The sequence below is a fragment of the Salmo salar genome, chromosome 02 (genome assembly GCF_965601325.2).
Source record: "Salmo salar chromosome 02, fSalSal1, whole genome shotgun sequence".
NCBI lineage: Eukaryota > Metazoa > Chordata > Actinopteri > Salmoniformes > Salmonidae > Salmo > Salmo salar.
Window position 1 is genome coordinate 37,713,373 of NC_138292.1, and position 13,277 is coordinate 37,726,649.

Sequence of the window (13,277 nt, forward strand, 5' to 3'; positions counted from 1 at the left end):
GGGGAGACAGGTTTAGAAAAGGAAAATGGGTTCAATGATTACTTCAAATAACAAGAGGCCACTTGAGCTAAATTCCTACAATATGAACAACAGGCCACAGACTCTATAAATAGGGAGGATTTGTTGTTCAGCGCAATGGTCTCCCTCACCGGGTGAACAGTAAGTACTGTGAGGTTGTTTGCCTTTAGAGAGGAGAACCACGGGTAGATTCATCCTCCCATCCCATGGTTTGTGGGTACAATACCCTGCTGACCAGAGCTTATCCTCTTAAAGAGACATGTTACACAATGATGAGTGTATAGTGGGCTGCATGTATGCAGGGTCAGGTTTACACATACAGTTGTGTATCGAGTCAACTTCCTCATGTTAATAGAGAATGTGTTGTTTATAGACTTATAGAAATGGCTACGGTGGGTCTTTCAACTGTGTAGTTACTGGGGAACATTTTAATATTGACTGATAGACAAGGTGCTTGGACTTAAACAGTAGGTGCTTGGAGTTATTGTATTCAATGTATACAATACAGGCTATGGCATTGTGAGAGCTGAGGTAAGTTAGTGCAGAAAAGCTCTGGGCGTCAGTGGTCATTCAGTTATTCCACATCTGGGATGCAAGGTCTACACACTAAACTGTTGATGTGTCAGATAAGACACTTCACTTTCACAGTGATTCGGCCAACACTTTGAAGACAAGCTGCAGTTTGTTTTGATGCTCCAGACATCTATCTGTCCGTGGCTCCACGTCTCACACAACAAACATGAATTGTAAACACAGAGGTGAATAGCCTCAGTGTGCAGTGGAAACATGGCTATGCTGTTATGACTGCTTCACTTTTCACACAAAAGTTGTTTTGGCTGGGTGCAGAGAGGGTGATAAAGAGCGAGATGTGTCTGTCTGTCCTGACGATAAACCTCAATATTGTAACAGGGATCAGTCAAAGCCTAGACAATATACAACTTGCCAATGACCTAAGTTTTCCCAGGGGAATGGATCAAAGGACACAAGGGTAAACAAAGTCAAACATGTGACCTATAACCTGTGTATCCGTAAATGTGACCTTTATGTAACCTTTTTGAATAACATTACATGAATATGTTCAGTTTATAAACTATTCACTGAATTATACGTTTCTATCATCCCTGAAGAAAGAACAAATTTGAGCTCCTTTTAGTGGGGCAGTGGCCTAGTCGTCACTGTTTACCACTGAAAGTAGTCCTTCAGTGGACTTCACTAAGTTATAGCAATGCCATCTGAGTGAAAACATGTTTAGCGCCTACTGAAAAAAAAAATTAAAACATGATAATAAAATGTATTATGATAATATGGAGCCTTGTGCCAGTTTTTCTAAGAATTGCCATGCATATTCATGTAAGTGTGATGTTGCTCAAATTAATGTGTTCAGAAAGATGCTCAATCCCCCAGAGCGTGTCCTATGTTTAATCTGCTCTGCTAAAAACTGGAGGGCAAAGGGCAAGAGTGCAGCGGGGAAAAGTAACGTGGCGATTGAGGTTATTAATTCTCAAACCCTAACCTGTTTCCGCTCCTTCAATTCGGAATACAACAACGTCTAAAACATTTTGGCTTTGCCAAATGATTCAGCAGGAGAGGAGAGGGATAACTTCCTGATTTACACTGGCCGATTCTGCGGAGATCGCTATCATTAGAATAACTTTATTAGGCTTTCTGCTGCATTTCCTGTTTGATTTACTGCGCAGTCCCAGGGGCTTGTAGGTAGACTGCTGAGCCAAGGAGGACTCCTCTGCACGTGGCAGACCTGGCTGCCATTGTTGTGCAGCAACCTGAGTATAACGTCCCTATTAATCTGGAGGTAAACGTTGCAGAAACATTACCAAGGCCTTAGCCGATAAATCAGCACCACCGGGCCTTTAAATACAGCACATGCATGGCTTGGTGTGTAAATGGTGTGTTGATAAATGATCATCCTCCACTTAGACCCCAGTGCGCTCCTCCCTGGCTTCCCCATTACTGCCTACAACAAGGTATCCTCTGCTGTTTCAAGGAACAATAGAGCATTGATGGGTTATTGAACCGCATGATGGGTTGAATATCTACATCTTAAAATAGCTTTCAGTACATCAACAAATGACAGACAGAACAGGGCAATGCTAGACCCACATTGGGTGCAAGTGACACAAATCTCCCTCGAAAACAAGTATGATTAAGGTGACTACTATCTCTACCTCATTCCCACAATTGTAAGGCCATAGAAGGAAAAGTGGAAGAAGCCATGTTGCTCAACGTAAAGCGTTTCCTCACAGTACTTCCATAGCCCTCTAACTTCTTACATAGCCAATGGCAGTAGTCAAGGCCTGAGGTAATGAGGCCACTGAATGATCAGAATCAGATGGCAGAATGTTATTTAGGGGCATATTGCATCAGAGAATGTGTTAAGATGGTATAGTGACATCTGTCAATAAAAGGCTGTGGGGGGCTTATAGGTGTAGGATCGTAATTTGAGCCAGTTTGCTACAGCAGGGAAATAATCTTGCAGCAAGAGGAAATTATTGTAATTAATGGACACTTTTGCAGGGTTTGATACATTGTTCGTTAGGGCAAATTCTGACATTGCAACATGGAAATTACCCACTTTAGAAGTCTTTGTAAAACTGAAATACACTACAAATGAGCATTTCCTAATTTGCAGGAAAATTCTCAGCAAACAAAAGAGTGATCAAATCAAGATCTTACATCTGTAGTTGCATCTTCCGTTTTTTTCTTCTTTTATTTAACCTTTATTTAACTAGGCAAGTCAGTTAAGAACAAATTCTTATTTACAATGACGGCCTACCCCAGCCAAACCGGACAACGCTTGGCCAATTGTGCACTGCCCTATGGGTTCTAGCTCCCCCTCCTACAAAGACCGCCCATGATGATACTCAACATCCTTCAATGTGCTTCCACTGCAAGTGTCGAAGTATTGGATATCTGTATTATATTGGTCGGCCCTAGCTTTTTGGTGACCCTAAGCAAGATTTGCTTTGGGGGTTCCCCACCTCGCAGATAAAACATTTTAGTGGTCCCCCCTTGAAGGGCGGAGAGATTTCTTTTGTTTTAAAGTAAATTTTGTGCAATTATACACATTCTGCCATGGGGTGTAGAGAAAGTTTTGTGGTTTTAAAGCGCATTTTCTGTAGTTCTACACATTTTGCTATGGGGCGGAGAGAGAAAATGTTGCAGTGTTTTAAACTACTTTCATGCCATTCTACACATTTGCCATGAATTATGCCATGTTCAGATGATATCTGAGTAAAAGTGACAAAAGAAATCTATGTGGGCACCCTGGAGGTCAGGACCCATGGTCACGTGCCCTGGGTGCCTGGTCGATAATTGACCATGATTACTACAAGTTTAGAAGCTGGCTAGACTAATTTACCAATCTAAAAATGTTTTGCTGACATGGGCTAATTGAGTGACTGTCAGTGACTGACATAACAAGAGAAAAACTTCTGATGCACAACCAAATGTTGAAATTGCACCTTGTGTATTCTACTACTCTAACACGCAATAATAAGTTCAAACCTTGAGTGAGTTCGGAATCCACCTAGCGGCCGGGGGCCCTAAGCGACCGCTTGTGCCACTTATGCCTGGGGTCGGGCCTGTGTATTATATTGCCACCATAATAGAAAAAAATAAACTCTGAAGCTGAGACAAACAACTAGAGCCCTCGGTCAACACCAGTGAGAATGGAATTGGAGAATATGTTGGAGATAGCTTGGGACTACACAGGTTAGACCCGTGTTAAGGATGTGAAGATATTAAGGCTTCTCACAAGGTCAGTCAAGTCAAACAACTGTTTAAACTGTGTGTACTTGAGTAAGTGTGAGGTACACCTTCTGTCAGTCTTCTATATGTACCAGGGTTGGGGTCAATTCGGAATTTCCAAATTTAATTCCATTCAAACCATGAATTTGAATTCAATTTGAATAGGCCACTCCCCACAGAAGATGCAATTTGAATAGAATTAGAATTAAAGGAAGCATAATTTAATTCATAGCAATTCAAACCAATTGAGACATTAATTTCACAAATTTGCAACTTATTTAATGTAAAGATCTCATCCCTGTGCAACTAGGTCCTGGACTTCCTGTCGGGCTGACCCCATGTGGTGAGGGTAGGCAACAACTCCTCCGCCATGCTGGTCATCAACACGGGGGACCCCCAGGGGTGTGTGCTTAGTCCCCTCCTGTACTCTCCGTTTACCCTTGACTGCGTGGCCATGCACGACTCTAGCTCAGGGAGGAGTTGAGAGCCCTGGTGGAGTTGTACCAGGACAATAACCTCTCCCTCAACGTCAACAAAACCATGGAACTGATTGTGGACTACAGGAGACAGATCAGATAGCACGCCTCAACCCAAGTAGACAGGGTGGTTGTGGGAAGGGTCAAAAGCTTCAAGTTCCTTGGGGTGCACATCAATGGTCCCGTCACATTGACACCGGGGTGAAAAAGACACAACAGCGCCGCTTCAACCTCAGGCGGCTGAAGAAATTCAGCATGGCCCTTAAGACCCTCAAAAACGTCTATAGATGCACCATTGAGAGCATTCTGTAGGGTTGCATCACCGCCTGGTATGGCAACTGCACCGTCCTCAACCACATGGCTCTTCAGTGGGCGGAGAGGTCAGCCCAACGCACCAACGGGGGCACGCTGCCTGCCCTCCAGGACATTTGCAGCACTCAGTGTCAAAAGAAGGCCAAGAAGATTATTAAGCACCTCAGTCAGCCGGGCCACGGACTGTTCACTCTGCTACAGTCTGGCAGATGGTACAGGTGCATCAGAGCAGTGCCCAAGAGGCTTGGAAACAGCTTCTATCACCAGGCCATCAAACTGTTGAACAGCCATCACTAGCCGTCTACCTGCATGGTACTTTGTCCTGCACTTTTTTTGCACACATACTGTACTCCCGCACACTCACTCACACAAAACACACACACAGCTCATACACACAGAGACTCCTGCACTCATATAAACGTTTTAGAACACCTACTCATTCAAGGGTTTTTCTTTATTTTTACTATTTTCTATATTGTAGAATAATAGTGAAGACATCAAACTATGAAATAACACATATGGAATCATGTAGTAACCAAAAAAGTGTTAAACAAATCAAAATATATTTTATATTTGAGATTCTTCAAAAAGCCACTTTGCCTTGATGACAGCTTTGCACACTCTTGGAATTCTCATGATGTAGTCACCTGGAATGCATTTCAATTAACAGGTGTGTCTTGTTAAAAGTTCATTTGTGGAATTTCTTTCTTTCTTAATGCATTTGAGACAATCAGTTGTGTTGTGACAAGGCGGGGGGGGTATACAGAAGATAGCCCTGTTTGGTAAAATACCAAGTCCATATTATGGCAAGAACAGATCAAATAAGCAAAGAGAAACGACAGTCCATCATAACTGGACACATCTCAACATCAACTGTTCAGAGGAGACTGTGTGAATCAGGCCTTCATGGTTGAATTGCTGCAAAGAAACCACTACTAAAGGACACCAATAATAAGAAGAGACTTGCTTGGACAAGAAACACGAGCAATGGACATTAGACTGGTGGACATTTGTCCTTTCGTCTGGAGTCCAAATTTGAGATTTTTGGTTCCAACTGCCGTGTCTTTGTGAGACGCGGTGTGGGTGAACGGATAATCTCTGCATGTATATTTCCCACCATAAAGCATGGAGGAGGAGGTGGTATGGTGTGGGGGTGCTTTGCTGGTGACACTGTCTGTGATTTATTTAGAATTCAAGGCACACTTAACCAGCATGGCTACCACAGCATTCTGCGGTGATATGCCATCCCATCTGGTTTGGGCTTAGTGGGACTATCATTTGTTTTTCAACAGGACAATGACCCAACACACCTCAAAGCTATTTGACCAAGAAGGAGAGTGATGGAGTGCTGCATCAGATGACCTGGCCTCCACAATCCCCCGACCTCAACCAAATCGAGATGGTTTGGGTCAGTCGGATCGCAGAGTGAATGAAAAGCAGCCAACAAGTGCTCAGCATATGTGGAAACTCCTTCAAGACTGTTGAAAAAGCATTCCAGTTGAAGCTTGTTGAGAGAATGCCAAGAGTGTGCAAAGCTGTCATCAAGGCAAATGGTGGCTATTTAAAGAATCTCAATTATAAAATACATTTAGATTTTTTTAAACACTTTTTTGGTTACTACATGATTCCATATGTGTTATTTCATAGTTTTGCTATCTTTACTATTATTCTACAATGCAGAAAATAGTACAGATAAAGAAAAACCCTTGAATGAGTAGGTGTTCTAAAACTTTTGACCGGTAGTGTATACTCACACACACACATACACACACAAACAGCCAACACTGCTGTCCCATGTACAGTGCATTCAGAAAGTATTCAGACTCTTTCCCTTTCTCCACATTTTGTTACGTTACAACCTTATTCTAAAATTGATTAAATAAAAAAAATTCCACATCAGTCTACACACAATAGCCCATAATGACAAAGCAAAAACAGATTTTTTGAAATGTTAACAAATTTACATAAAATAAAAAAATTGACTTATTTATTCAGACCCTTTGTGATGAGTCCTGAAATTGAGCTCAGGTGCATCCTGTTTCTATTGATCATCCTTGAGATGTTTCTACAATTGATTGGAGTCCACCTGTGGTAAATTCAATTGATTGGACATGATTTGGAAAGGCACACACCTGTCTATATAAGGTCCCACAGTTGACAGTGCATGTCAGAGCAAAAACCAAGCCATGAGGTCAAAGGAATTGTCCATAGAGCTCAGAGACAAGATTTTGTCGAGGCACAGATCTGGGGAAGGGTACCAAAAATGTCTGCAGCATTGACGGTCCCCAAGAACATAGTGGCATCGATCATTCTTAAATGGAAAAAGTTTGGAACCAACAAGACACTTCCCAGAGCTGGCCGCCCGGCCAAACTGAGCAATCGGGGTAGAAGGGCCTTGGTCAGGGATTTGACCAAGAATCTGACGGTCACTCTGACAGAGCTCCAGAGTTCCTCTGTGGAGATGGGAGTTCCTTCCAGAAAGACAACCATCTCTGCAGCACTCCACCAATCAGTCATTTATGATAGAGTGGTCAGACTGAAGCCACTCCTCAGTAAAAGGCACATGACAGCCCGCTTTGAGTTTGCCAAAAGGCACCTAAAGGACTCTCAGACCATGAGAAACAAGATTCTCTGGTCTGATGAAACCAAGATTAAACTCTTTGGCCTGAATGCCAAGCATTACGTCTGGAGGACACCTGGCATCGTCCCTACGGTGAAGCATGGTGGTGGCAGCATCATGCTGTGGGGAGGTTTTTCAGCGGCAGGGACTGGGGGACTATTCAGGATAGAGGGAAAGATGACCGGAGCAAAGTACAGAGAGATCCTTCATGAAAACCTGCCCCAGAGCGCTCAGACTGGGGCAAAGGTTCACCTTCCATCAGGACAACGACCCGGTGAATGTCCTTGAGTGCCCAGCCAGAAAAGAATTTGAACCTGATCGAACAACTCTGGAGAGACCTGAAAAGAGCTGTGCAGCGACGCTCCCCATCCAACCTGACAGAGCTTGAGAGTAACTGCAGAGTGGAATGGGTGAAACTCCCCAAATACAGGTATGCTAAGCTTGTAGTGTCATACCCAAGAAGACTCGAGGCTGTAATCGCTGCCAAATGTACTTCAACAAAGTACTGATTAAAGGGTCTGAATACTTATGTAAATGTGATATTTCAGTTGACATTTTTTATACATTTGCAAAAATTTCAAAAACAGTTTTTTGCTTTGTCATTATGGGGTATTGTGTGTAGATTGATGAGGGAAAAAAACAATTGAATCAATTTTAGAATAAGGCTGTAACGTTACAAAGTTTGGAAAAAGTCAAGGAGTCTAAATACTTTCCGAATGCACAGTATATAGAGACACACTTTACTTCTTCTCTTCTACTGTTTTTCTACTGCTGTAGATATACTGCTGTACATATCATTTATAGTATATATTGTCATTTTATATACGCATAGGTTGCATTTGGATGACTGATAGTGTTATTTGGGTTGTTAATTGGATTCGTTCTGATATTACTTGATTTCTTGTTTTTAGTTTTTTTATTATTTATGTACTTGTTTGACATTTTCCTGCACTGATAGGAGTTAGTGACAAACATTTCACTGCACCCACTATAACATCTGCTAAACTGTGTACATGACCAATGAAGTTTGATTTAATACAATTTCAGATATTAGTTTGATTATAACTCAAAGATGCAAAACAGTATTTTTCTTTGTCATGAGATGTTAGATAATGTTCCCTTCCATACTGCAGTGTTTGATCTAATGCACTCTGGGAAATACATTTTTCAGATATTTTTTAACATATTTTTATGGCAAATATGAATTATTATAGACAACCCACAACATGATCTTAGAATATTTCCAGACCAGTGTACTTAAAATAGTTTTATAATAATGAGTTTTAAAAATTAAATGTTTCAACTTTATGCTACATGTTATTGGTAACCATACATTATGTCAAAATACACATTTCTATGGTGATAAATGAGCCATTTGAATTTAATTGAATTTAATTCTACTTCTTTTAATTCAATTCAAATTCTGCTTCAAGCAGGGTGTGGCCAATTCAAATTCAAGATTCAGATTGGAATTAAAGAGCCATTTGTAACACAATTCAGATTTGATCCCAACCCAGGTATGTACACTCTTAGAAAAAAGGGTTCTTCGGCTGTCCCCTTAGGCAAACCCTTTTTGTTTCCAGGGAGAATCCTTTCGGGGTCCACGTAGAACTCTCTATAGAACCAAAGGGTTTTCTACCTAGAACCAAAAAGCGTTCTTCAAAGGGTTCTCTTATGGGGACAGAACCATTTTAAGTTCTAGATAGCACCTTTTCTTCTAAAAGTGTACAGTGTATATTAAACTACAGTGACCATTTCCCCTTGAATTATAAATAACCTAAAGTGCTCAAGAACTCAAATCTCCGGTGATTGAAGCCCTTAGAATCCCCTTATGTGAATATGTGATTCAAGCATCTGTGCATTTCTCCTCCTTTGCTTCAAACACACACAATGTTACACTGGTCTTTATTTTGAAAAAGGAAAAAAAGAGCAAAACCTCAAGGGAATCCAGCCCAGACTGGCTGAAACATATCCAAGGGTGTTAACAGGTAAAGGTCATTTCTGTGTGGAGCAGACAAACACCTGAATTCACCTGGGGTTCAGGGAGAGGTCAGGGCACCTGTGCAGTTTTGACACATTATCTCCCTGTAGAGGGCTTCGTTAGCACAGGAATTAACACCCCACTTTTATTTACTTTTCAGGTCTCACAGCTACTTCAGACGCTCAGGAGAGTATCAAGATAAAAGATGCAGGAGTGGAGCTCATGGTCAGTGGTTTTCAAAGGTATTGGATATGCACATATTGTTAAAAGTGTTAACTTCTGCATAGAAATAAAAAAAAAGGACAAATATAAATTGTGATACTTACAAGTATTACACTTTTTAGGATAAAAAATGAACTAATTTGACTGAAAAGTCGTTATATGTTGATACATACTGTTGAATATGGTAAGTGAAACCTTCTATAGGTGCAAGTAGCGTGGTCACATGAATGGCAAGAATCTGGGGTACAATACAAACAGTTTAATTGTGTAATTAACAATAAAGAACCACTCCTAGTTAAACAATTTCTGCATAAAGAAACCGAGAAACACTTATAAAACAGTCAGTTGTAACAAAATAACTGGTGTTCTCATTGAAATAAACTCATAAAAAAGAAACACTTTTTTATACAGGATATTTATACAGGAATAGCTTGAATTGGATTGTTAACCAAAGGAAGACACATTGCAGACATCGATATTCACACAGATTGCATATGTTTTTCTTTCTAAGGTGTTCTATAGGTTAGTAATTTACCTAAGCTTATTTGCATGATAGTAAAAATTGCATACAACATTAATTGTGAAGCTTGTAGCATGAGTTGCTTGACATACAGCACTTTTATAGGCAACCTTTAAAGCACATTTTCCATTTAAAACGTTAAGACACTTTTTGTTTTTACTGCCCATCAAAATTACATTTATAAATAGAAAAGGATCATTGAAATAAAAAAAAGGCTATGTAACAAACTTTCCAAAAAAAGTAATTACATCAGAAACACTGCATGAACTGCAAATAAATAATGTAGAAGACAACAAAAAACAGAGTTTGTGATTCACATTTTTAAACTGTGTGACTGATTCAGAAAGTACAGTGACAAAGGTTTTGCAAAATAATCTAATCGGCAGTGCCATATAGTACAAGGCATTTATTGGCATAGTTTCTTTAAGACTGTATTTTTTTTTTTTTTACAGTTAATATAATGTCTATATATATATTTATATTTCTTCCTAACAAATAATATGTAACGATTGAGCTATTCTCGGCGACGCACCTGGGGTGCGGTTTGCGTTCCAGAGTTTGAGTGATCCGTAATCACCGTCATGTTTTTCGCTTTTTCAAAGAATAACTCATTTGCCAGCAGGCTTCCAGACTTAGTACCTCATCATTAAGGCCTTGTCATCCACTTGGTCCTCGATTTAATATGCATTTTAAAAAATCCAGTTAAAATTACATACGTAAACACCTATCAAAGTCCTATCAAACTCCATGGGGGCTTTTTATTATAATATCAGTAGCTCAAAAAGAAAGGAAATCAGTGTAAAACAACAGACATTAAGTGCAGTCAGCAAATATCCACGGCAACATACTTAGAATAATTTTTTGTGCAGGTTATTTAAATGATGCATTAATCTTTACAGTGAATAATACAAGTTTTACAAAATCAGAAAAAGCAATACTTATTCGTATTACTGTAGTCTGTGGAAATGGGGGGGTTCCAGTGTGAGAATGGTAGCGTTGCGTAGCCTTTCAGTCTGCATTGATACATAAATGCTACTCGTACGCATAGAGTCCAGACTCTGCATTGATAAAACACTACTCTTTACTCTCGCAGCGGTCGCACTGCGCTAGCCAGACCATTACCCTTTAGCATTGCATTCAGTCTCTGTGTGTACAGCAGCACTACTCTTTCAGCACAGTGTTCAGACTGGGGGACGCTCTCTCTACTCCTTGGGCTCGTGGTCAGATTCTGAAAGGGCCTCGGCACGGGCCAGGTGCTCCTCGATCTTGATGGAGAAGATGGTGCTGTTGGTCTGTGTGCTCTCTTCCAGCTCCTTCAGCAGCTCGGCACTGCCCTCCCTGAAGTCCGACAGCTCCTCCTCGAAGGCCGGGCTGCTGCTACTGCTGTTGCTGGGTTCCTTGGGCGGCTTGGCCGGGTGGTTGACGTAGAAGCGTTGGTTCTGGAAGAACTTGATGATGGTGAGCTTGGGCAGGTCCAGCTGGGCCGACAGAGTGTGGATGGCCTCCTCGTCTGGGTACATCCCCACGTCCTGGATGAAGCTTTGCAGAATGCCTAGGGCCTCTTGGGAGATCTTGCCCCCGCCGGAGCGAGCCTTGGTGCCCCCGCCACCGCGGCCCTGGTCCTCTGTCTCTGCCGGGGAGGCGGTGGGGGGCTGGCGAGGGGGAAGCCTGGGGCCCATGGGTGGTTGCTGCTGCTGCTGTTGCATGGGCTGCTGGGACAGTGGAGGCTGGGAGGGGTGCTGGAGGGACATGGGGAGCTGCTGCTGCTGCTGGGGCGGTTGATGGGTCTGAGACTGTGGTGGGAAAAGGAGGGTGGGGGGAAACAAGAGACAGGATGTTATCAGTGAACACTTATCGGCGACTTAATAACGCCTTTAATTCAACTCAATTGAGTTGTGTAGAAAAATGGGCCCACTGTGTACAGAACAGACGCTCCACTGGAGGAATTTCCATGTAATATCTTATTGAATGTAATCAGTTCTTGGGATTTTTTTTTTTCAGGAGGAAATTGTGTCTTTCATTGTGGGGTAGAGGCACCAGTACTCACATACAAACCTGCACACACACACACACACACGACACACACGCATGCAAACACGTACAAAGACACTGAGACGCCGGGAATTCACACGGAAACTGTCCATTCTGATTGGTACTGTCGAGCTTATCAGACCCCATTCAAATGATATTGCCAGACTGCAATAAACAAACTCAATGTGTGTACAATTCAATACGCGATCGCCGCCGATTGCCATGGGTGTGAGAATGCTAACGATGGCCTTGCTTTGCCGTCAGTATCCCGCTGGTGTAAACACATTACACATTACTCCTAAAATGTCTCATTGTTTGAGTGGAGAGAGGGTTGAGTGGGCAACTCGTGCTCTCTATTGAACACGCAACAGTTTTTTTCCCCCTGAGTCAGACCCACTCCAATTGGAGTTTGGTAATGAAGTTTAGAAAACACAGCACTTTACAGATAGCTTATCAGCCAGCTGCACATCTTCACTCAAAGATCCCATTTTACACTACAACACACATATAGGGAGCTGTAATAAGGGAAGGTTAGCCAATGAATGCCGGCTTCTCTCCACATCTGTGCGTCACTGTTTTGCAACAGGTTGAGAACCAGCTTTTTAATCAGTCGACTGACCTGGGTTGACAGAAGTTCAACGCCAACACCAATAAGCATTATGAAGTGTCAGTAGTTCCTCTATGCATTACAGTACTGAGACATTTTACTGGAAGCCAAATCATTTCTATTTCATTAGCGGTTAACTTTTCTGCGAAGTATCCCAAATTGGTACATTTTTTTTCACTTTTTTTAATCTGATATTAGGGTCGATGAGAAAAATCTGATTATGGTATTTCTACACTGGTGGTTTTGTATGGGACTGGCCATATGTTTCTGCCTAACAAAATAACTGATCAGCCATTCAGCTGCCACTATGTTTAATAGAAGTATTTATGTTTATAATTCACAATTTTAAAAGTTTAACGTGAGTCTCAGGTTTTTGTGTTAATTTGCAAGCTGCCTTTTTAAAAAGAAAGCTTAGATAAGTTAAAAGTAAAAGTAACTTTAAAAAGTAATTCATTAAAAACAAACATTTTGACTGTTACTCTGTTTGTGATGAATAGAGATCATTTGTAGAAATGCCCCCTTACTGCTGGTTATTACGAACACCAGATAAGTACAATGTAAAACTAAGGGATAATACTGGTTGCTTATTTGAAATCACAACATAAATGATAGAATATAAATTCTCTCTCTCACCTGTAGTGGATCTGTGTGGGACATATACATCAGAGTTGGGTTCTGTGGGTATAGACATCAAAGTTGGTGTCTGTGCTTGTGTGTGTGTGTGT

At 41.4% G+C, this 13,277-nt stretch overlaps 1 protein-coding gene across 8 annotated transcripts in view; it reads right to left on the bottom strand.

Annotated features, from left to right (window-relative positions):
- Positions 1 to 9,079: 9,079 nt before the first annotated feature.
- Positions 9,080 to 13,277, bottom strand: part of LOC106582030 (DNA-binding protein SATB1) — a 59,827-nt gene continuing 55,629 nt past the window's right edge. For 7 of the 8 annotated variants that reach the window (XM_082962593.1, XM_082962594.1, XM_082962601.1 and 4 more), the window contains exons 13-14: positions 13,186 to 13,227; positions 9,080 to 11,707 (exon numbers count right to left, since the gene is read on the bottom strand). In XM_082962593.1, the coding sequence (XP_082818719.1) occupies positions 11,117 to 11,707; positions 13,186 to 13,227 (633 nt within the window). In that variant the 3' untranslated portion in view covers positions 9,080 to 11,116. The remainder of the gene's footprint in view (positions 11,708 to 13,185; positions 13,228 to 13,277) is intronic. The other variant, XM_082962596.1, reaches the window with a different exon arrangement.